This window comes from Crotalus tigris, unplaced genomic scaffold, assembly GCF_016545835.1.
Source record: "Crotalus tigris isolate CLP2741 ecotype Arizona unplaced genomic scaffold, ASM1654583v1 scf7180000024293.1627790, whole genome shotgun sequence".
Taxonomy (NCBI): domain Eukaryota; kingdom Metazoa; phylum Chordata; class Lepidosauria; order Squamata; family Viperidae; genus Crotalus; species Crotalus tigris.
The window spans coordinates 653,747-679,104 of record NW_024100466.1 but is presented as its reverse complement, the minus strand read 5'-3'; the positions used below and the strand labels follow the sequence as shown (position 1 = coordinate 679,104).

Below are 25,358 nucleotides of genomic sequence, written 5' to 3'. Positions count from 1 at the left end.
CCTAAATTCTTGACTTCCAGATTCCAAGTGGGAGCGGCGTTAATCTTTTCTGCCGGGAGCAACAAAGGCTTTAAAAATTATCCCATTTGTCATTTTCTTTGATTTGACTGTGGCTGTCCCAGTGCAAAGGACTCCCACTACACAAGCTTTTATAGATGGCAGCCTGTTTCATCAGACACATCCAGAACACAACATAAGGTTTGTGAGACCCACCTAAAGCAGCGAAGTCTCAGGGCAAAAAAGGAGATGGAGGCAGCCTGTCCCTCACCCACCACCCGCAAGGCAGCCGAACAACGGGCGTCCCCAGGAGGTCCCAAATATTCCCAATTTTCCCCAAAGAGCTTGCAAACAATATTCTGCCTTGCCAATTAACCCCTCTGGAAATCCCTGTTCCATTTCAAAGCTCCCTCAAGTTCCTGTTCCCATTAAGGGGGAGCAGACCAGGCAGCAAAATTAATTGAAGCCATTTCCAGGACCCGATTGAATGTCGCCTGGAAGAGATTAAACGGCTTTGAAAGGGGCATCTTGGAAAGTCAAAAGCGGCCTTGCGCTGACCCTGGCCGACAACCCAAAGGGTCCCCACAGAGCCCAGGCAGCATAGCAACACGGGGCCATCCAAGGCAGAGGGAGGATGTGTTTTTCCACTCAAGGAACCTATTTGGAAGATGAAAGATTAGCCCAAGGATGGACTTGAATTAACATTTATTTGTTTTTATTCATTTTTCACATTTTTGAACCAGCCACCTCCTTCAGAGAGGGCCTTTGGGGGGGGGTGTACAATAAAATGTTAAAATATATATATTGGCCAATGTGCTAGATTACCGCTTCTGTGCTCCCCTGCTATGAGGTACAAGAGCATCGGGTGGCTTAAGCTTCCTCTACAGACTGACGCAGGTCTCTGTCTTTTAATCTTTTTCTTCTTTTCTACCCCAAATAGTGGGACAGCTCTTTTTTAAGGGCTCCTGCAAGCAGTTCGCCTTTTATATAATTTTAATAGTTTAATCATCCTTGCCTCCTTCTTACCTTTATGCTATTTTATATTTTAACATTTTTTAGAATCCCTCCCAACAAGAAGCCGCTCCCTCATTCCCTGGGCTTGGGCAACCTTATCTGGAGTGAACTTGGGTGGCCTCTGGCCTCGTTTGCGCAAGCAGTCAGGCCTGCAACACAAAACTGGAGCTCCGTCAGAATTCGCTCTGGACATCGGTTGCACAAGCTGGAAGCTGGTTTGAATATGCAGTCAGAATGAGTTCTGATGGTAATCCTGGTTTGCTTGGATAGGTCTAAAATGGCAATCTGTTTTGAAATTGTTCAGGATCTCAGAGAATGGTAACCTTTGCTCTAGGTTAGTGATTCTCAACCTCAGCAACTTTAAGATGTTTGAACTTCAAGCCCCAGAACTCCAGCCATGGCATTCTGGGGGTTCAAGTCCGCATATCCTAAAGTTGCTGAGGGGGGGGGAATGCAACTCTAGATCATTTATAAAGCACTACGCCAGGACAGAGCTCAGAGAGACCCCACGTAACACTTCCCTCCAGAGTATTGTTTCTAACCATTTTGCAATCAACATCTACTATTCAATGATCTTGAGGAGACTATCTGTAGACCAAACACAGCAGGAGATTCGGGCCAGAAGAAACACCTTCCAAGCAGATGCTGCCAGCAGCAACTCTGCACACTATGTACAGCTCAACAAAGACCCTCACAACTGATTGCCTCTAAAATCTGTGTGTAAATTTATTAAACACCCAGACAGGATAGACTTTGGCCCATGGTCCAGAAGAGCCAGATTTCAAAGGCTCATTGCAATAAGATGGGCTCTATCAAGACCCCCATGGCTCCATGCTCAGCCAGACAGGAACTAACCGTAAAAGCCAGAAAACGCCAAGGCCCTGTGCCTGCATTATTCTCTCTCTCTCTCTCTCTCTCAGCTCAACCCACCTTACAGGGTTGTTGTTGTAGTGGGAAAATAAGATCAGGAAGGAACGTTAGCTATGTTTGGCACCTTGAGTTATTTATAATAGTAGTAAAATCAGGATAAAAAGCTAATAAATAATAAATATGTAAGGGAATAAATATATTGGCTATGCTGTGTCAACCTAGCAAAGGAAGAGCCATGAGAAGAGCTCTGCAGAGCCAGTTCATGCAGTTTGTTTCCAGGGCCTAACATAAGCAAGAAAAAGTGACCATTGGAAGAAACTTCCTATTTTAGGCAGGTCAAACAGTAGGAGAACTGGAACAAAGAGAAGATACAAGAACTGAAAAGAAGAGAGGATATAAACCATGGGCTGTTGGCCAGCAGGAAGAAATTCAATGTTGAAAAAACAGCGTGCACGTGGTCACACCCGCAAAAAGACGTGTGACTTCAGAATCACCTTTCAAGCATCAGCAGTTTGTGCTGCACACTGGTGAGCTACAGGGCGATAATGTGGAGGCTTCTTCTTTTGCCAGGGAAGAAAAGGACAGACGCATTTCAGACAGCAAAGTCGGTCCGGCAGATGCTCTAGTTAGGAAAATGCACCCCTTCCATTTGCCGAGGGTTGTTTCCACCTTGAGGAATTGGCACTGAAAGTGGAGAAAAACAGCCCCTTTGATGTGGAGGTGGCAGAGCCTCCTATATTTTTCCCCTTCGCATCCAAAGTCAAGCTTAACTGCTAGAAAAGGGTTTTTATTCAACTGCCAGAAAGGAACTGCCCAACAGACACAAGCTGCTTTTCAACCCGGCACTGCGTAAATAATGATGGTGCATGAATTGAGCCCTTGCAAGTCTCCGAGGCTCCTTCTCTTTAAACCTGGGCAAAGCACGGACCCCCCACCCCACCTCACCCCTGCGCACATCAAGACGTCGCTGGGATTTTGCTGTGCAGTCCTATCGTATCAAGTTGCCAATATTTCTGTAGCCCTGGGCAGAAAAGGAAAAAGCTGAGAGGTTTATGGCCTCTCTTTCTCCCCCTCAACTGCCTTTCAATCATATCCTTTCATAAAATCCACTAAACATCAGAGGGACCTCCGGCAATGGAATAATGTCACACTTGTGGGCCACTGTACAAGTCAGGTGAAACAGTTGCCAAAGCATAAGCTTGTGGGCAGCTACAACCACACCAGACAAAGGATGATTCAGGACTGGGGGGCTCCGACTGGAATCAGCATCACAGCCGGCATTTCTGCACATGCTCCCTTCCCCCATTTTTATTTCCTATTTTAAGGCATGTAGTACTTGGAAAATGACCTTAGTATATTCATGTATCTGAGAGTATCCCACAATAATATTTGCAGAGGACAGAGTCAGGCCCTGGGGGGCGGGGGGAAGCAAAGGCCTGGGGACCTGCAACCCTGAGTGGGCAGATCTTGCCCAAGAAAATGACCACGAAGATAAAGAAAGGCAGAGTTAAAGAAGGAATGTTTAACATTCAGAACATCTAGGGAGGTTTTTATTTATGGATGCATTTTAATTGGTGAACACATTAAACTCCATATTAAACTTAACACAGTATAGCAATATTTTACTCCTAAATCATTTCTGATTTGATCCTGAACACATACACAGTTTCCCCTGTGCTTTTTTGCAATATCGCAAGATTATTAGTCTCTGACTTTTCTTGAATACCAGTTTGAGGCAGGAAGGGGGGGGGATCTCTTGCAGCTAATCCCTGAGAAAAGGGATGTGCCACCTGCTCCCTTAAGGCCAGGGTGGCTTGTAAACTGCAGTGATTTTAACCAACAAAGCAACAAAGCTTAACATGTGAAACTAAAACAGTATTTAAAAGCTGGGGAATATACATTTAGTTTGAGCCCCCTCTTAAACTGCAGTAAGGAAGGAGTTTACTCAGTGTGCCTCTCCTAAAACTGGCCCAACACAGACGTAGCGGAACTGGTTACTGTGGTCTCAGCTGAGTATTTGTGGCAGGACTATCACTTCCCCCGAAATCCCCAACACCAGATAGATTGTTTGGCAGGAGATGCTTATATAAAAAATCGGTGTAATACTTCATACACCATCAAGGGTTCCTTCTATTTAGCCTGGAAAGCAGGACACAACTAACAACACTGTTTCAGACATTACATTACCACCCTAAATAGCCAAGAGCAAAATTGGAATTTAGGACAGCAAAAACTTCCCACATGTATTTTAACAACGCTGGCAACTGTGCCAAACGTCAGCATTACAACACATTCTTCAAATGAAGCAGGCAAAGGTTCTGCCAAGGTCTCAGACTGTGCTTGAGGGCCCAGGCACTCACGTGTGCTAACACAAGGGTCCCCAACCCCCAGTCCGTGGACCAGTAGCACAAACAAGCAAAGCCCCATCTGTGGGATGCAGGCAGCACACAAAACCACGCATCATCCGGCCTGCGGAAAAAGCTCTCTCCACGGAACCGGTCCCTCGTGCCCAAAAGGTTGGGGAGCTCTGTGCTAACACATCAAGGCAGAGTAGCAAGAAATTGTTTCCCTGTGAAAAACTGAATCACCTATTTTTACAACCCACACTGACAACCAAAGGAGTCCTTTGACATCTCAACACTTCAGCTAATATAAGAAGTCTAAAGGCGTCATGGTGCCCCAGTCCTGGCATGGCCTGTGAAAGCTCTTCCCCTGGGGGGGTTCAGTCTCTCTGGGGCAGCAGGAGCAAAGGCACCTTCCCCCCAACCCCAATTTTCATTCCATCTGATATAAAAGGCTGGGCTGACAGATCCCTCCAGAGGAGGAGAGAGCCTTGAGGACATTCTCAAGGACCAAGCGTGGCATTCCTGCACTTATTTAGCGATGGGGCGGGCAACACTCCTTCGTTTCACTGCACACTCTTCTCTCTAATGGCTTAGACTTTGCCTGTCTTCGCACGCTGTCATTCATGGCTTGCCCAGAGAGCATGAGGGCTTCTCCTTCAGAGACCCTTCCAAAGCCCTTTAGAGCTCTGGTTCCAGGCGCAAGTACGTGGCCCCATACGTGGCTTCCTATGTGGAAAAAAGAGTGGTTGGACTCAAAGTGCATGCGATACAAAGCAGTAGCATCCCACATCTCGCGCAAGAGTGTGGAAGTCAATGGAAGAATAAAATAACAATTGTATTTCCTTACTACTCATTGAAGTCTCCCCCCCCCCCCCGCCTGACTTGGCAGCTGCAGCACAGCTTTCCCTTCCCATGGCTGCAAAACATCAGCAGAACCGCTACTTGATGAGTAACAGAGAGAGCCATTCCAGCCGAAATTAGTGCTCCCTTTTGATCTACTGGCTCCTGGCACTCATCCTAACCCTGCCACCAACATTATCAAGCAGCCCGACAAAAGCTGGCCAATTCAGACTCAGGAAATTGAGCTTGGCTTGCAGGATCAAGAGCGCCAATAAAGCCTTTCCCATCTAGGTGTTGTCCCCAATCAGTAGCGGGAGGGGGGCCACTCTCCCCGAGTTGCAGGACCCTTGAGTCAAAGAAGGCTGGGCTGAATCTATAGGCTCAGAGCTGGGGCAAAGAGTGCGTGAGAGGACTATGAGGCAGGCAAGTGTGGGTTCTCCCACCCCAGAACTTGGGAGACACCCTCAAGGCACCATTTGGGCAAATCCTGTAGTTCAACTGCAGAGTCTGATTTTCCCCTATAGGAGAGAAGGAGAATAATGGAATGGAATGGATGGGGGAGAGAGAGAGAGAGAGAGAGAGAGAGAGAGAGGGAGGGAGGGAGGGAGGGAGGGAGGGAGGGAGAGAGAGAGAGAGAGAGAGAGAGAGGGGGGGGGGCAGGCTCAGCCTATGGTTGCTGCATGCACCAATATGATGTGAGGAACTTTACGAAAGTTGATGGCTACTTCCAAATCATGGTTTTTTTTCATCCTAAAGGTTCCAGATGTGGAGGCCCAATATGGGGATAGCAAAGATCCTGATGAGAGACAGGAAGCTGCCTCCTTCCTGTCCCATCAGCTGTGCCGTAAAGACAACTTTCACAGCCACCCAGAGAAAGGACATCATTGCTTCTTGGAATCACCAGTGCTCAACTGGAGATGGCGCTTCATAGAATGGCCAACTTGAAAGGGGCCACGGAGGACACTCAGTCTCACATTATCATCCTTCCCAGAAAATGATTCCCTGGCTTTGCTTGAATGCCTCCAGCAAAGAGGTGCCTGTCCCCTTCCTTGGTCACTGATCCTACTGTTCTTATTTGTCTAATGGACAATTAGAATCTTCTTCCCTTTCCTTACATCCGCCATTCTACGTCCTGCATTCTGAGATGAGACAGAAGAGAGACCAGCCTTCTCAATGCTCTCCTTTCTGGATCCTTCTGCAGTCATCTTTTTCACCAGGCTAAACATTCCCAGATCTTTCAAGCTCTCCTGGTCACTCCCTTCTCTCTGACCATCTTCACTCCCCTTCTTTGAACCAGCTCCAGTTTCTCTGAACCCTCCTTAAAATATGAGGTCCAGAAGAACCTGGTCGATGACTTTAGTGAAAAAATAACAACTTCAGTACATTAAAAGCAGAACCATTAACAGTAGAGTCGTGTTCCCGAGTGCGTAAAGGCCGTGCCATGATGGAGGCAAACATACAATTTAAACCAGGTTGAAAGAGAGGAATGCCACTTGTTCTTCCTCGCCATGGAACTGCCAGTCCTGATGAGGTCATTCTGCCTGGCAGAAATGAGGACGAGGAAAGAGGAAGGTGCTCCTTTCACAAAGGCCGCCCCAGACGCTGCCTCCTCCATTAGCAAAATGCTTCCAGAGAAATGGGGATGGAACAAATGCTGACACCAAACACTTTTCTCAGCAGCATCAGCTGGAAGCTGCCAAACAAGATGCCACTGAAAGCTGCTGTGAGAAAAATCAACCACAGAGATGTCTGGAACCGCACCTGCATATTTTAGCCATTAGTAAGCAGTGCCCTCCAAAAGTATGTTGGAGAAACTGCCGGAGTTTCTTCGGCAGAGATCAGGGAGATTAAGAGAGGAGGTTATGCGAGAGGCTGGGGGTTAGTGAGGACACAGAAGCTTCACTTGAGCATCAGACAGACTCTAGAGAGATTGTGCAGGCAACACCTGGATCTCTTGTTTTGCCCCCACTGACCCTCAAAAGAGCCAGCCACCTGGCTTTAGAGTGGCTTTATTGTGGGGCGCTGGCCGCATAACCCCAACAAAGTTCTCCAGGGCACAGTTCTGCCACTGCATTTGAGACCGATGGACATGGGACACTCTGAAGCATGTCTAGGAGTTTTCTGACGACTGCTGGACACGTGTCCTGAAAGGCTGCAATCGAATGCTGAAATTGTGGGAGGGGGTTTTAAGCACATGTCCAGCAGTGTTCTGGAATCCCACTGAGCATGTGTTTAAAATGCCCCCCCCCAGGGGCTGCGGCCCAGGGAAGTGGTCAAGGTTCCCTCTGCCATCTTTTAAACCCTGCAGGTGTAACTCTACGAATCTGATAAAATGTGTGTATTTCACTAACACACAAGTTTGCCTTGGCAGAAATGCACATTATCCGTAAGATATATTTCATTTAAAGATTCAGAGGAAATCCAATTACATTGGCCACAGTTCTTATTTAGAATAGAACAGAACAGAACATAGAACATATAACATAGAATATAAGCTGGAAGGGATCTTGGAGGTCCAGCCCCCCGCTCAAGCAGGAGAACCTATACCATCTCAGACTAGTGACTGTCTAGTCTCTTCTTAAAAATCTCCAGTGATGGAATAATAATAATAATTTCATTATTAATAGAAGAGCTTTTTAACTTAGGATGAAATTATTTCGTAAGACAGAGAGCCAGGGGGTTCTGCTTAGCTTCCGAGGACCACATATTTCTGGAACAAGAAATGTTATTTTCAGAAAAATGAGATCCTCAAAAAGATAAATTCTGCTATGGATACCAATAATAGCCTCAAGAAGAACACACGCTTGCTAAGAAGTGAGGCAAAGGCAAAAATGAAAGAGTACAGGTAGTTCTTGATTTCTAGCCATACATGTAGTGACCCTTCTCTTTCCTAGACCAGACATACCTAGTCCCCTTAACCATTCATTGTACAGTTTAACATCCAGACCTCTTGTTTTTGTTGCTCTTCTCTGCTCAGTTTTCAAGGTCTCAATATCTTTTTTGTATTACGGTGACCAGAATTGGATGCAGTATTCCAAGTGTGGTCTTATCAAGGCATTACAAAGCGGTGCTATCACTTCAAGTGATTTTGATGCTATCTGTGTTGATGCAGGTAGGATTGCATTGGCTTTTTTGGTAGCTGCAGCACACTGCTGGCTCATACTTAAGTGGTGATCCACCAGGACACCTAAATCCCTGTCACAATTACTGCTGTTGAATGGACCAAACAGTCCATACCTTGGAAGTAGAAGGTGATTGTCTGGTCCCGATTGCTTGCTGAGATAAAAGCTGAGTTCCCTCAAGCTGCTGATTTACAAATGGTCCAGAGGAAATCAGCTGCCCCCCAAGCACATGGGGTTAAAGTCTTCCCCACCCACAAGTGGCCACAAGCTCAATCTACCTGGAAGGCCTCTGGCTAGAGAGGACCAATGGGGAGCTTCAAAATCTTGCTCTCCTCCATTCATCCAAGCCCCAGAGTGGCTGATGCTTAGCACACAGTCCCACCCGAAGATAAGAGCAGTTGCTGGTGAAGTTTTAAGGTATCAGATCTTGTGATGCAATAAACTCACCCCTCAAGGCTGATGTTGTGTTCTCTAAGGCATGGCACACCGCCAACAAAACACCTACAAGAAGAAAACATCCAAGTTAAAAATAATCAAGCAGCTAATTGGAAATACAAGTTGACTTTTAAATTTTGATTGTATGACATCACATTGTGGCAACATATTTTAAGAGATGCTATTTGGGTTTGTTAATGGCCAGACACAAGTGGAATTCTGGGAGTTGAAGTCCACACATTTTAAAATTGTCAAGTTTGAAAAACCCTGCTCTAGAGCAAGTCCCATTGGCTGCTGTGAGCAGACCAAGACCTATTTCCACATCCACATGAAGCAGATGGCAATTCCATGACAGCAACACATTCTCTTCCTCTAAAATACTGATGAGGGGAAAATTATATCTGCATCCGGAACTTGAGCAAATCTGCTTTAAGTCCAAACAGCAGTTCTTGCTGTGACTACTTTCCAAAGTAGCCTTATATCTGCAAAACCAGCATAGTTATGTACATATGCATACATTCCAACCATTTTTCTGGGTCCCATTTGCAGTAAGACAACATTGTAATTTCAGGGGGGGAATGAACTGGACTTGAGGGGAGGGGGAGATCTGGAAGAAAAAAAAGAGGAATGTGGGTCAAGAGCTGTAAGCCACCCTCCGTGGCTACTTGCTTTAGAACAGACATACAATCTTTATGACCCACCTGACTCCTGGCTAGTAATGCAACCCACTTTTTGCGGAACCAGAAGCTTTGAAAGCAGTGTTTCCCTCCCTTCCAGTCACACACGGAGGGCTTTCTTCTTAAAAAAATCCTATTAGAACTTTTGTTTTCTCTGTTGTTTCTTGTCCACCAGAGTCAACAGCCTATAAACCGAATGGTCAGGGGAAATCCAAAATGTTGACATCCAAGTTCCAAGAGCAATTTCAGGTAAGGTTCTTCTCCCCTGGAGGAAAAGTATTTATTCATCTGACCTTTCCAAACATGGTACCATCCCTGGAGGAATCCTCCATGTCAGGGGATCTATTTTCCTTCCTCCATTTATAAATATTCTGACACAACACCCAGAACTGAATCTTCAACACGACACAAAAAATGTGGCCTAATTTGAGACGACTGAAGCAAAAATCTCTTCACAGGTTCTCCCTACCTTGGTGCAGTCTGCTGGAACTCCGGGGCCACCTGTGCTTTTTGCAGTTGCCACAGTTGGTTCTGAATTCAACTACTGAAAAACTGTTCATGCAATCTCCCACATCTTGCAGGGGGAATTAAAAGGAGCCCCTAGTGCAGGGGTGTCAAACTGCTGGTCCGCGGGCCAGTTTCGTCCTACCGAAGCCACATCCACCCCATTGCAGGTAATGCAAAAAGAGTTGCGATACATCGCGACACGTGACGTGGCAAGTTTGACACCCGTGCCCCAGTGCAAGTCCTGAAAAAGGCAAACCAATTAAAAAGCGAAGGACCTTCCCACAATGGCCCTCTAAAATCAGTATGTGCAATGCAGCCTCCCAAGCTTGTCCAAGTCATGTCCTGATGAATTCTCTACTCAGTCAAACTCCAACCCTCAAACACAGAAACATTTTAAGAGATCTTGTCAATTAATAAAATTATTGAAAGAAACTTCACTAGCAATAGCCAGGCCTTAGCTTCTGCTGGTTCATAATGGGGCTTTCTCTCTCATGGAAGGGCTTGGCCTGCAGGTGACCTCAGGGCCAGCCTGGAGTTGCCTTGCACCGAGTCCCCTCCGACAGGACCGACCGCAGAAGAGAAACCAGCGTGACTCCCTAGTGGAGGAGGAGGAGGAAGTGGTGCCACAAAGCCATAGTCCAAGCTGGCACATTCTGGTTTCCGTCTGGAAAGTGGAGAAGCTGTTTGCAGGAGGGTGTGGGCAGGATGCTCCACCACGGGCTGGAAGAACTTGGCCAAGGCCGCAGGGTTAGGCTCCAGCTACGCCAGACTGGTATAAAAAGCTGTACTTTGACCCCCTCCCCTCCCTTGAATTCTATGCCGCTGAGTCACCGTGAGATGGCAAGGAAGGAACCAACACCTCCAGGCTGAAACCATGACCTGCACAATCACGTTGTGTTTGTGGACTTCTGGGAAGACGCAGAGAGAACCAAGGTGCAGGCTGCGCAGAGATTCGCCCGCCCCTGCCTCGAGGCCTGACGCTGCTTTCCATTGACAACAGCCGGAGGCACACTGGCACCCCGGGGTGGAGGGAGCACCTCCATCCAACCCCCCCACCCACGGAGGCCAGCCAAGCCCACCCGGGGAGAAGCAGAGCAGCCTGAAAGGAGGCCTGGGGTGACCCGAGAGAGGCTGAAGGCGGAAAAAGCATGTCCCGAAAGAGGGTGCCCTCCCTCCTTCCAGAGTCTGTTCCAGAGGAAGTTTGCACCGGCTGTTCCAAGGTGGCAGAACGCGAGGCCAAGGCCAACCCACCTGCTTCTCCAGCCATTGAAAGAAGAAACTAAGGCAGGGAAAATCAGCAGCAGAAAGAAACTGACCCCAGTTTGCACATACTTTCTCCCAGGGGAAGCACGGTGGGGGGGGGGCATTTTGCATAAGGTGCATATCTGGGAGTGCACAGGTACATAATGCTTCGCCTGCCACAGCCCTATGATGAGCTAGGCTCGGCTGTTGGTACTTGGAATGCGAGGGTAGGAAGGGACTTGGAGGTCCTCTAGTCCACCCCCGTTTTCTTTGAAAACCTCCAATGATGGAGCTTCAGCGAGACTTTCCGTTCTGCCCTCCCCTAAGCCAGGTCTCTGGATAAAACATGGGCAGCACAGGAGTGCCTGGGGGGGGGGGACTCCCTCTGACTCAGCAAAAGCCTCATGAGTCAGAAGAGGAATGGCCGACTGAGTTTCCCTGCTTGGAGGGATGAAACTGCTGACAGTCTGTCCTGGGAGGCCCCTGGAGCCCCTTCCCACTCAGCTGAATGGCTAAAATATCTCTTTCTCAGGTAGACAGCTACATCTCATTCTGGTACCCAAGTCCTCCAATAATTTGGCTCCTAATAAAACAAGTTATAAAAACCAAAGTTCATTTCAATTTTTAAAACAAGCCACATTTCTGATAGCTAACCTCTTTATACTCGATACGACCAAACTCTGCTAGGTTTTCAAGATTTAAAGAGTGCCTTTCCTTCTTCAGCCATGAAATAAGCTTCCTTTTTAAGGCAAGAATGACTAGGCCTCAAAGAGGGCGGCCAGATCGATGGCAGAGAAGGAGCCGTTGGAGAGTGAGGGCCTCCAACTGTCACACCGGCACCTCCCAATTTTATAACACTTCTGCGGGGAAGATATAGAAACTCCTCCAATTTATGTCAAGTATACAATCCCTCTGAGCAAGTTTCTCCATGATAAGATATCATTGTGCAATTGTACTATTTCTCACACACTACCCACTTCTTAATCACATGAAGGTTAAAAGGGACCAAGTTAGCCATTAACCCCAAAATGTTAGATTCCATCCTGAAGATCATCCATCATATTTAGCTTCAGAGACTCCAGAAGACCCTTGTTTGCCCCATTGCTCTCCCAAAGGGCAAGGCGTTTTGATGGGGGGGGGGGAGACAGACTGTGACCTGTTTTACTACAAGGAGGCCATCCAGTGATTGCTGGAATCCAGCAGTCTGAAGCAGAGATGCTTTACCCTTACTAGCTAAAATTTTTAAGCACCATTTACTATGATATAACACACCGCACAATTTTCAAATTTCCTAATGAGTATAAGCAGCACATATGATGAACACTGATACATAAGCCAAGGTGTAGCCTCTCCACTTGATATCAATGTCAGAAGATGCTCCGAGGTGGGAAATGATGACTACACACTTCTAGATTTCTTGAGAAAAGGGTGTGCTGCTAACCCTTATCCTGGATATGTGAGTTTTGTTCTTTTTATGCCTTACGACAGTTGCCTAAGAGAGGGACAAACATCATGTTCCTCTTTTCTTCGAAAGCTATGGAAGGAACTATACTTTTTTGACCTGGAGAGGAGTTTAGGGTCATATTGGATATGGTTGCAACTAAAAATACAAAATGATGTTGTATCTCAGATTGTCACGATCAGCTTATTGTTTGGAGGTCTTCTATAGGGAAGATCTCTGTGTTGGGCATCCTCCACCACATGGCAAGCACCATTGGGAGCTGCAACTCAGGATGCCAGATTAAGCAGGAGCAAAGAGCTTAGCAATAATGGTGTTAGTGGAATCTCTCTACACACCACAACAGCCCCCACAACAATTTAAAAAATATTTCCATTATGCTCCACTTTTTTATGCAAAGGGATGCTCTGTTCCTGGACTGAAGCTTTAGACCCCCATACCCATATTTCTTCTAATCAGGTGGCAAAGGGACTGGATTATTTAGAAAAGACAACACAGAATATAGAATCATAGGGCTGGAAGGAACCTTGGCGGTCTCCTAGTCCAGCCCCCTCCTTGAGCAGCAGACCTTATACCATCCCTTGTAGCCCTATGTTTCTATATCATAGAATCACGGTCAAATAGTTAATCCAGAGGCAAGTCGTTTCACTGGTTAATTGTTCTCACTATCAGGAAATTTATACTTAGTTCTAGCATTGATCTCTCTTTAACGATTTTCCACCCGTTACTTCTTGTCCTGCACTCAGGAATTTTTACCTGTGACAGCCCCTCAAATACTGGACGACAGCTATCATGTCACCCCTAATTCTTCTCTTCGCTAGACTAGACCTAGTTCTCTTAACTGTTCCTCATATGGTTTGGCCTCCAGACCCTTTATCATCTTTGTTGGTCTTCTCTGCATTCTTTCTAGGGTCTCAGCATCTTTTTCCTGTCTTTTTTATTTGAAAGGTGCCAGCACAAGCTTAATATAATCTAAGCCTTTCAGAAGAAAATACTTGTTTGAGACAGGATAGCAAGTAATTATACTCCAATGTGTTTCACTACACAAATGAAATGTTTTACTGAGTTGTCACAACCAAGTTTAAGCCAAGCTGGCATAACAGATCCTCATGCAAGAAACAAAGAAGTAATGCAATCACCAAAAGTACCTGGCTAGAATGAGAAACTGAATTCCAAGTTGATGATTTAATCCCACAAGGTAATTTAGATTAAAACATTTACGAACCACAGGTCACTTGTGGACAAAGCACTCTATGTCTAGAAGAGGGGAAAATAGGGAGAAAGTGAAGATTAGAGCTTGCACGTTTTCTGCATCAACCAATCTCGATTCAGTTCCTGCGAGAAATGCTGGTACTACAGAACCCACCTCAGCTTTTCTAACCACACCATCCTGGCCTTCACATGCTGGGGTTCTCTGAACTGGGGAAGAAATTGGTTTGATCTATGGCTTAAGGTCATGGACTGGGACCAGGGAGATTGTAAGTTCTAGTCCTGCCTTGGACACGAAGCCAGCTGGGGCACCTTGAGCCATTCTTAGAAAGGAGGATGCCCTTGACTTGCCCAGACAATTGCCAAGAGTTCAGAAGGACACGAATGCTCCCGACTCCTTTCTCCTACAGCAGTACTCGTAGCTCTTTAGAAGGCCTCTGTTCTTATCTTATTTACATTGGATAACCTGACACTTTAGGCTCTGGGGCCACATTTTTCCCCCCACGTATTTTGGGAGGGAGCCCTCCACAAGTTGTGTCTGTAAGAAAATGGAAAATTTACATGGGGAATAATCACATGTGCCAAATAAAACTTATCAAGTTTGAATTAAAATTGAATGCTAAATCAGTTTTTGCCTAATTGCTTCCATTTAGTGAAATGTGGCTCCTGAGTCAAAGGGTCGCAAAATACAGGGCAGCTTGAAAATGTAAGTGCCAATTCCAAGTCACCAGTTAAGGTGATGGGACAGTGCTGGGAATAATGAAGACCTGTAAGTTCTGAGTAAAAACAAGCAGTTTGGTCTAATGATTAAGGTGCTGGGCTAGAAACCAGGAGACGGTGAGTTCTAGTTCCACCTTAGGCACAAAAGCCAACTGGGTGACTTTGGGCCAGTCAGCCCAACATTGTAAAGCACTGTGTTGAAAGGCAGGAGGTTAAAGAGAAAAAAGTGGGAAAGGACCTCGTACAGCAGAGGTCCTCAACCTTTTGGGCACCAGGGACCGGTTATGTTGAGAGAGGTTTTTCCACGTACCAGAGGGAGTGTGGTTTTGTGTGCTGCCTGCATCCCGCAGATGGGGCGTTGCTTTTTGTGCAGCCGGGTTACTGGCATGCCACAGCCCAGTACCGGTCCACAGACCGGAGGTTGGAAACCGCTGTCCTACACAATCTTACTATCATCTCTATAAGCGGTATATAAGTCTCATAAATAAATAAATAAATAAATCTACCATAAAGCACACCTGATATATGGCTATCCATTTTCTGGGCCACATTTTTCTGTTCTCTTAAAACTCATTGACATATAATCCAAGCCATCACTTCAAAAGATAAGATCTGAAAATACCAAGTGACCTGATGCTGGTCACGACAGCCACCCAAATATTGGAAAGCAGTTAATACATGATGGCTGCTTCCTCCGAAGGTTCTGAGGGCACTTCTAGACCACGTTTTTGGGCCTTCTTCAAGGCAAATAACTATGCGGGTAGCTCACAGTCCTGGGCAGGAGTTTGGGTACAGGATGAGACTAATTCTCCAACCTATTTTGTCAGAAACAAAATAGCAGCTGAAAAATAGCAACCACCCAGGAAAGGGATTTCAGCCCCTCCATTCTGAGGGCAGCAAGGTGACGTGGATCAGCAACACACGCCTCCCCCCAATGTTCTCAGAGGCCAAAGCAAAGATGTGGCCCTGCCTGAAAAACTCTCCCTCCCATGTCCTAAAGCGATTTGCACCAAGGAGGACACGGCTGCTGTCTTTTCTCCACTTTGGAGCTCCATCGGTTGCAGGTGCCATGGCGCTGGATGACTGTCAAGATCAGAGGCCTCCTGATGTTTTACCCCATGACAAAAGGCCCTAACTTGCTTGAAGGCTCCAGGGAGCTTCTCCTGAAATGCTCCACCTCCAGCCAGATCTGGCAAGCCACAGAGAGGCCTCTTCCACAGTGTGGACTCCAACTCCCAGAAGTGCCTAGTTCCCCATGCTGGCTGGAGAATTCTGGGGATTGGAGTCCACCCATCTTAAAGGCCCTGAGATCGAGAGACACTGCTCTACAAGGTGTAAAAGAAGGTATTCTGAGGACAAGGCAGACTGATTGTCAGTCATCCCCCTCCCCTAATTGTGGAGCCCCTCAGCTCCTGCCCTCCGGTAGCAAGGCTGAAAGGAAAGAGAGAGCCGTGTGCCCCCAGCATCCCAGCTCCAGACAACTCTCTTTGGAGTAGTCAGCAAGAGAAATCAGGCAGTTTCGGTGGCAAGGAAGAATCTGCCAGCCAAGGGCGGAGTGGTTCATTCCAGGTCTCTCAGGACCAGAAAAAAGTGAGCCGGAGAAAAAGGCAGGATTCCCACAACAGGTTTTTCAGCTACGCTTCCCCATAGCCAAACTCAGGAATGGCTCCTCTGTTAAAAAGCCACACGAAGGAAGAGGAAGCGTTCAAATTCTTCAGCAGGAGGGCAGAAGAGAATGCCGGAGAAGGCAGGAGAACTCACGGCTCAGCAATCTCCAGAACCCCCGCCAAACCATAGGGCTGGCACTGGGCAGCCAACTACTAATTTTCTACAGTGATTTCCCCACAAAATAATCCCTAAAAGTGTATTGAGTCTCTTCGGGTAGATTTATTTATGCCTTTCTTAAAGTTCAACCCAAGGGGACCAAAACGCCAGCCTCTCCTGTTCCAATAGCCACGAATAAATAAATAAATACTGGACACCTCAAAAGCTTGCCCACTCCCATCTGAGAAGGCCAGCAACCTAACACGGAGAAACCGTTGTGAAAGGAAAGTTGATGACATCAAGAACAACCAGCATAACTCCGGACTTGCCTGAATTGGCTTTTTTATTCCCATTTTCCTCTTGCAAATCACAGGCCAGAGGCTACTGATCTGCCGGGGCCATTCTCTTCAACCAAGACACGGGAACAACCGCATTTAGGAAATGGCTCCCGCTCAGATGAATCTCTCCCAGGGTTGTTGGCCAACAAGCCTAAGTTCCAACTCAAAGTAACACAGCATTGTGATTTCTTAAAAATTGGTTTTATCAGGAAAAACCATTGAAGAGTTGGGATAGCCTATATCCTGATTAAAACTTGCATTTTGCTAAACGTTTAAGCAGACGCCCCAACCAAAAAGGCAGGGAAAACATGGCTTGCCCTGACTAGAGTGTCTGGAAGCCATTCACGGCTTCCAGAAGCCCTTAGCTTCCTTCTTCTTTCCAAAATAAAACAACAACTAGTCAGAAGAAAAGTGTTCCGGACACCTGCCTTTTATACAGTCCTTGACTTACAACCAGTCAATTAGAGACTTTTTGAAGTGACCCCAAAAGGTACTTATGACCTGAATTCAAAGTTCTGACGGTCACATGATTGCATGTTGTGTGTTTGGCAGTTGGCCTGATCTTACAGCTCTTTAGAATCACAGGGCAGGAAGGGACCTTGGAGGTCTTCTAGTCCACCCCTCTGGGAATATAGCAAACAGACATCGCAGGCATCACAAAGACCCCACCCAAGAAAGTGGGTTTGGCCGCACCTGCCCACTGCAAGCTGTTTTACACCATCCCAGGCTTGGTTAGTTTTTTCTGCAGTTGAGATGGCTGCATAGACCAAAAAGTTTGCTTAGTCCATGATCCCATATGCTAGGCTGATTCAAGAACAGGCTAAGTCAATAGCCAAATTAAGCTTGCTGTGCAAACCTAGCTTGTAAGAAAACTGCTGTGATGCATGCGGTCCGCAGCAGGTTTTGAAAAAACTAAGCACCGTACACACCACACATATGTTGGCAAACCCAGAAAATCTTAGGAACAGCCATTAATCCCACTTTGTTATCAATCCACACATACAAGCAAGACCATTTCAAAGTACAGCGCCATCCAAACAGGGCACCTGCAGTGAGAGTCAAGAAAATCAAGATAGTCTCCGCAATTTTGCAAATCAAATCTGCCCCCTTTTTACATGCATCACATGCACAGCACCTTAGGAGTAGTTATGGTGATCATCACTTGCCCCCCCCCTTCCCCCTCTACAAGGTAGTACAAAGGCTCAGTCCCAAGCTTCTGACACTCTGACCTTGTGGCTGTGCCGAGGCTTTGAATGAGCCAGGCCGTTCTGACGGTTGAGCAGCCAAGAAAGTGAGGTCTTGGCCATTGTCCGGCTTCTTGCTCACCCAGCCATTTTCAGGAGATGAGCAGGAAACCTCTTCCCAGATTGGGCCCTATAATGTTAGATGAATGCATAGCTTCCTCTGAAGGAGGACTGGCCTCTTTATGTAACTATTGAGCAATTCTAACTCTAGAAAAACATGCACCTGATACTTGCACCCTCTAAGAATTATACCCAAATAATGAAGGGATCTTGCACGTTGCAAAGATATCCGATTTAATCTACTGTAATGGGGGTAATCTGCTCAGGAGACAGTGGTGCAGTTCTTGCAACACTGTAGCCCAACACTCCTTGGGGTACTAGCACAAGCATTTTGCCCGAGACATGCTGAGAACACAACTCCTACAATTCCAGTAGGCACAGCCACCATGTCTAGAGTCGGAGGAAGCAGAAGCTGGATTCTATCATCTGCTTCTTAAGGGAAATTCATCAGATGATTATCAGGCTTGTGCAAACAGCCCATTGCTGACAAATAGTTTTCAAATACTTGAAATATTTGAAGGAGTCCAGCTGAACCTTGTCTCTGATGGCCATCATTCAAGATGGGTGAACTTGGAGCTGGTCTGTGTGCACATCGGAAAACTGTTATACCACCAAAACATTTTTGAATTCCAGAACTAGACCATCTTCCATGATTAGCCTCGTTCCACATCAAGCAGACCGCATTTCCAGATGGGCTCATTCTTGAACCTTACTCCTCTCCCCAAATGTTGCCTGAGAGCCCTGCTCTGCCCATCGGGCGGCAGCAGTGCTCAGGGCCTGTCAACAACGCAGCATTCTCCAGCCTGTAATTTTGCAGCTAGACCTGAAATGTGTTTACTCAAAAGTAGTTCCCACTTAATTCAGGGCAGTTAGGAAGTAAGCAGGCTGATAAGTCTGCATGAGGGATGCTTAATGAGGGTGCCTGGAGGCCAGGACCAGGAATGTCTCAATGGCATTACTCTCCTACGTCCTGTGCAAGAAGGGCAGCACTGCAGTGACTCAGAGCAAATCTATTTTTGTTGAAGGCGCATTAAGGGAGAAGTTTCCAAATTGCAAGAAAGGAAGTCCTGGAGTTTCTAGCTACGAAAATATAAAAAACAACACAAAAACAAAAAACAGCCAAACCCTGAAAGGACAGCTAGCCTAGAACAGAGCAGGACCATCCAGGTCACGCTCAGAAGCTCTGCCCGAGCCCAGCCCATCCTCCACAAGACTTTCCCCAGCGTGGTGCTCTCTGAATGGGATGCACCGTAAAGCCCAGAGCTTCCAGCAGCACAAGTGGGGCACGGGGGTCCCCAGCCATCCAGAGTCCCTGGAGGTAGAACATGGGCTCAGGGTTTCGGCCTTCCCAATGCAGCCGTGGCTGTCTGCCCAGTCAGAGGGAGAGGTGAATGCCCAGAGATGTGGCTGACTGGAAAATAATGCCAGCTAAAGCTTTGATAGCACATGCCAAATGCGCCAGAGCATTGCAGGGACACGTCTTGATCTGCTGACCCCAAAGCGCAGGAGAGGTTAGGACTGTAATTTGTGAAGGCATCTTCCTTCACGCCTCCATGCCCTTGAAACTCAGCCCTGAAAGCCAGGATTTCTTTTTCAAGACTAGAGGGGTACGAGCTCTTGATTGCCTGTCAAATTTCCCAAAATAGCACCTCTGTAATTATCCAGCTATTTCACATTTTTCAAAAGAATAATTAGCCTGGACAGCAATGATAGGCAATTGAGAAAGAAATGCTCCCTGCTTTGCAAAGTCACCTTAGAAGGCTTTAAGTTTAAGGGGGAAAAAACACTAGGCGATACACAGAAAATTACCAGGATCAAAACTCGTTCCAATATCAAATGGGTCAATTGCCAAATATTGTAGGAAAAATGAAGATCAGCCCCTCTCTCTCTCTCTCTCTCTCTCTCTCTCTCTCTCTCTCACACACACACACACACACACACACACACACAGATGCTGGAAGCACAAACCAAGGAAGCCAGAGGTAAAAGGTTACAATTCACCTAGAAGTCAACTTGGTGCCTACAAATCCCAGAATTCCAATTAGCCACGGATTGCAAAAGCCTGGAAAGCTTTGGGCGCAGTTTTCCCTTTCTTTAAAGAAAAGCAGGTAGTCCTCATTAAGAAGCAAGATTCTTAGCTTCGCTTCGCTTCCCCCCCTTTCCGGCTTTTCTCTTGAACCCCGAAGGTCTCCCCCAGCCTGGCTGCTTCAGCCGCGCCGACCAACCTCTTTCTTCCCAGGCTCCCGGGGCGGGCTGGAAGGGCAGCGGCCCAGCGAGCGAGCGAGCGAGGCGGCCGTTTCGGAGAGGCTCGAAACGCGAGCCGGAGACCCCCGGCCGCGAGGGGCCCGAACGGAGCGCAGAGGCCGCCCGGGAAGCAGAGGCGACTTCGGGAGAACTTCCCTCCCGCGCCGGGCTCCGGGTGCCCGCGCGGAGCTGGGCGGGCGCACTTACCGAGCGTGAGCAGGGCGACCTCGGCGGCCGCGCTGGCCATCGTGCCCCGCCGATTGCGCGGGGCGTTGCGGGGGGGGCGGGAGCGGCGCGCTCACCTTTGCAGCCCGTGGCCGGCAGCGCCGCCCAGCATGCCGAGAGCGAGGCTACCACCTGCGGCTGCGAAGGCTCTGCTCGCCTCTGCTCAGCCGGCCGGCGGCTCTCAGGTGTGCGGCGCGCTCCGCCCCGCCCCTCGCCGCCCCGCCCCCGCGGCTGGTTGGCTGGCGTGTCGGGGGAGGCCGGGCGGCTGCAGGAGCGGCGGGGACGGGTAGGCGGCGCCCTTCCGAGTTGCGGCTGACACGCGAAGTCACCGCGGCGACGGAGGGGCGTCCCGCTCGTCTGAACGCGCCGGCGCGGGTCTCCTGTCAGGCCGGGCGCATTTTGTATACAGTTCGGTTGTATTTCCTTTCACCGTTAACGTTAACTGAATTACTTAATCGCTGTTAACAGAGTTATTGCCGTTGTGGACAATTTGTTGAGAACTACTTTTTCTGGAATGTCTTCAATTTTTTCCTTTCCCTTGGTCTCATCCCAAATACTTCATGCTTTCTCTCGCCTCTTCTTTTAGGGTTAAATCAGAACCTTTATCTAAACCGGTTTCCGTGCATTTTCTTTTTACAGTCTTCCTCTATTGCTTCTCTCTATAGTTGCATTTCATTAAGTCTTGCTGTAACAGACCGGGATTTCCTTTTATAGACCAAACTCGGTTTGTGATCCGAAGAAGTCCTTGGCAACATCTCTATTTGAGAAGCCAATTCTCTGAAATCCTCATCATGTCGGTTGGTGAAAAGGGTCTGAGTCTTTCCGGAAAGAGGCTGCTCTCTCCTTTTTCTGTCTCTGCACGTCCACCAGTCCTAAACTGCCCATCAAATCAAGGAAAACCTCTGTAATTTAGCTCGATATTTTTCTCAAGGACTCTGCACGATCAGTCATTGGTCTTGTTGCCTATTTTGTTCACCCTTTCCAATACCACCTCAGTTCAGTAAATGGTGATCTGTCTTTCAGGTCTTCCAACAATGCACTCATCAGTTACGATTCGGATTGAATGTGGTTTAATTTGCAGAATATACAAAACCGAAACCAAACATAGGCTTGTTGTCCCCCAAAACTATTGAAAATGGAATGTGCCTCGGCTTCGGGTGAATTTCTAAGTTGCACAAAATGCTGTGATTCAGACACTAACCTCACCAAACTCTTCTAATGAGTTTTGACAAAACCTAGTCCTTTGTTTCTGTGGACTGTGCTGCTCCCATATTGCATCACCAATATCGTGACTAATGCAGCCAGAAAACCAAAAGGCCCCTTGCCTCTCATCTCCATGCACTTCCTTTGCACAGATATCAAATTTATTGCAAAAAACAGCAGACATTAAAAAACAGAAAAATCTGCTTACTTTCTGATTGGGGATAGGATTCTTAAGCCAATGTGTATTCCCTCCCTCCCTCCCTCCCTGTCATTCGGTCATTTCCTCCTCCCTCCCAAGGAGGGTGGTCAGAGCTCAGAAGGCATTCCCAGGGGGGGAGGGGAGAGCACAGGTGAGGAGGGGCTCCTGCAGAGACCTGGGACTGCCCCTTGGATCTGCTCCCTTAGCCCCCCCTTCCAAAATGAAGGGAGGGGCTCCTCCATCCAGCTCCTCTCTGGCTCTGGAAGCAGAAAGGCCAGTTTGGGAGAACCAAGAACAGCCTGGGAAATCCTGTCCTTTCCTCCCCACCTGTCTCAGGTGTGACTGGGCTCCCAGGAATGCCAGGTATTTGGCTGCTGCCTCGTGGGAGGCGTCCTGGCCCTTTGGCATCTGGGAGACCTTAGGGAGTGGGTGGGGCCCAGGTGCAGCCCTCCCTGCCCCAACTGTGTCCCCAGAACAAAAGACTTTCTGGGCCAGGTATTTCCTTCTGGGGGTAGGGTGGGCCAAGGAGCAACTCCTCAACCAGTTACCTCATTAAATCCCCAACAGCCAAGTCACAGGCAGGTAGAGGTAACACTCAAACACTCCCCCACACACATACACACCCATGAGAACTGAGTGAGCTCCTTGCGCTGTTTCCCCCACTCAAGAGAAAGAAAGCCTATCCTGCAAGGCAGAAGAAGGGCCACAAAGCAGCCACAAGAGGAAGGAAGGGGAGGGAGATGCAGCCCAGCGCCCAGAATGCTGCTGGGTGCCATCTCCATTGGAATCCACAACACCTGGCTTACCACCAACCGCAGCACCTTAAAAATTAAGTACAGAGAAAAGTACTGTAAATTTACAGTATACGTATAGGTAAAACATTACTTTATTATAGTCTGTTGTTATAGAGATAAACTATAAGATCCATCTAGGATAACATAGAATAACAGAGTGGGAGACAAGCAGGAGACACTGTGCCGTTCTGGACAAGGGACTGTCCAGTCTCTTCTTGAAAACCTCCAGGGTTGGAGCACCCACAACCTCTGGAGGGAAGCTGTTCCACTGGTTAATTGTTCTAACAGTCAGAAAGTTTAGTCTAGACCAGGCAGTTCTCCAGCCATTCTTCATATGTTTTAGCCTCCAGTTCCCTCATTACCTTTATTGCTTTTCTCTGCCCAATTTTTAGGGTCTCAGCTTTTTTTTGTATTGTGGCGACCAGAACTGAACGCAGTGTTCCAAGTCTGGCCTCACCAGCGTGGTATAAAGTGGCTTTAGTTCCACTTTATATTGCACTAGTTCTATCTATGTTGGATGGAATTGTGGTTCCCATCTCTACTGTTTTATTATTTTAACTTTAACTGTGTGTTTTTTTTAATGTGGCAACTGAGAACTCAACTGGCCATGAAGAGCTGGAAGCAGCTTTGGGGGAGAGACTGTCTTTGTGTCTTACACCTTCCAGGCTGCCTCTCACGGCCATCAGGTGCAAAATGGGCTGTGCCCACTTTCTTCCCTTTGTTCAGCCAAGGCAGGCAGGTCCTGCTATTTTCAGCTGTGCCCCTTCATCCCACCTCTTCCTTTTCCCCAGCCGCTCCCTGCACCGGTGGGAAGAGCCTCTTAAATGTGCCTGGCCTTGGCAGTCAGCCACCCATGGCTTTTGGCAAAGTCAATATTTAACCAGCTCCAGCTCTCATCTTACAAAAGGACCAAAAGGTTCTTTAATGAAATTCTGTTTAGAGATGGGGTCACTGCCAAGAGGTTTCAGACTGGGCACATTTACATGGAATATTACCTGCAAAGTTGATGTATTTCAGTCATTTAGAAAAAAGTGCTTTTGAATATGAAAGCTGTAGCAGTCTATAGAGCACTCTATTGACAACAAAGAAAAAAGCTGTTAAGACTCCATCTACTCACTGTCCTTCCCTTTTCCTTCCGCTACAGTTTTTCCTTAAATGCATTCATCTTTAGCTGCTCCTTCTGGCTGCCTTCACATAGCCTTCAGAGAAGAAAACCTTAGTTCAGAAGAGCACCCAGGGGCAGCCTGTGAGACGGCCTCTGACCTCTCTGAGACCAGCAACCCTGAGTTTCATAGGTGAACATGACAAACTACTAGTAAAGACAGAGGTCTGCATCCAGACCAAACACAACAAAGAAGAAACAAGAAGCAGGACGGATAAGAGAAGAATGTCACTCAAAGTCTGGAGCTGAACAACCAATTTCACACCCTCCTCCTGGAAGGAAACATGCAGACACCTGGAGGAGAGTCTTCATCAAGTGTACCAGGGACAAAAAGTAAAGTAGCTAAGATTTCCCCCAAAAACCTGAGTCTGGTATGTCTTGGTGATTGGTCTCATTTCTCAGAGGAACAGAGTCATCATTTGTAGACCAGACAATTTTTCAAGAGATATGTGTTGTCTCCCTTGAAGATGCAAAGATTAAAAATGTGACTTACTAAAATTATCATCCCCTTCTCCTTCTTCATGTGGGGATGAATGATACAACAAAGAGCCTGAAAAAAATATGTAAGGAACAAGAAGAAAGAGACTCTGGAAAGAGTGCAGAGAAGAGCAACAAGAATGATTAAGGGGTCAGAGAAGAAGGGTAGAAGGAATTGGGTGTGTCTAGTCTAGTGAAAAGGAAGACCGGGGTGACAGGATGGCAGTGTTCCAATATTTGAGGGGCTGCCACAAAGAAGAGGAGGGGGTCAACTTATTTTCTAAAGCACCAGAAGACAAGAAAAAATGGATGGAAACTAATCAAGGAGACAAGCAACCTAGCACTAAGGAGAAATCTTCTGACAGTGAGAACAATCAAGCGGTGGAGTGGGTTGTCTTCAGAAGTTGTGGGTGCTTCATCACCGGAGGTTTTTAAGAAGAGACTAGACAACCTGAAATGGTGCAGAGTCTCCTACTTACGTGGGAGGGTTGGACTGAAGGATCTCTGTGGCTCCGTCTAACTCTATTATTCTTTTCTGTTATTTTTGATTCTTTCTATGATTGTGTATATCCATTCCATCAAGCCCAAAGAAACTCTGGAATAGTATCTCCTGCCATGGGTGGGGGAATTGGTCCAGAAGACCTCCAAGCTCTCTTACGACCCTATTATTCTATGGACAGGAATGCAGGTCAAAATAGGTAAGAAATTGCTAAAAGAACCTCTATCCACTTTCAATGAGTGGAGTAGGACTAGAAGGCCCCAGGGTCCCTTCCACCTCTTTATTCTCTATTCTCTATTCAGTTCAAATCTCTGGGATCAGATGGATTACATCCCAGGACACCGAAGGAGCTGGCAGATGTGGTCTTGGAGCCACTGGACAAAATCTTTCAGAACTCCTACAGCACAGAGAAGTGCCAGGGGGCTGGAAAAGAACTGATGTGGTTCCAATCTTTGAGAAAGGTGGAAAAAGGGGGACCAAGGAAACTATAACTGATTAGCATCAATACCTGAGAAAATCCTGTAAAAGATAATCAAGCAACGGATTTGTGAGTTCCTAGAGATGAACAACTTGTTCTGGGAAAAAAAACATCCGAAAGCAATTTCCCAGTGTTAAGGGGTTTAGCCCTCCCCCCCCCCCAGAAAAAGGCAGCGGTTTAAGTGTTTTGGAAGAAACAGAGAAGTCTACAACATCATTGTAGATATAATAGAGA

The 25,358-nt window shown here is 47.2% G+C and overlaps 1 protein-coding gene across 2 annotated transcripts in view; it reads right to left on the bottom strand.

Annotated features, from left to right (window-relative positions):
• TGFA (transforming growth factor alpha) overlaps positions 1 to 20,486 on the bottom strand; it is a 30,314-nt gene extending 9,828 nt beyond the window's left edge. The window contains exons 1-2 of one of the 2 annotated variants that reach the window (XM_039324143.1): positions 20,295 to 20,486; positions 8,636 to 8,689 (exon numbers count right to left, since the gene is read on the bottom strand). In XM_039324143.1, coding sequence (XP_039180077.1) covers positions 8,636 to 8,689; positions 20,295 to 20,334 — 94 coding nt within the window. In that variant the 5' untranslated portion in view covers positions 20,335 to 20,486. Of the gene's footprint in view, positions 1 to 8,635; positions 8,690 to 9,769; positions 13,615 to 20,294 lie in introns of those variants that run through there. The other variant, XM_039324142.1, reaches the window with a different exon arrangement.
• Between the last annotated feature and the right edge of the window lie 4,872 nt (positions 20,487 to 25,358).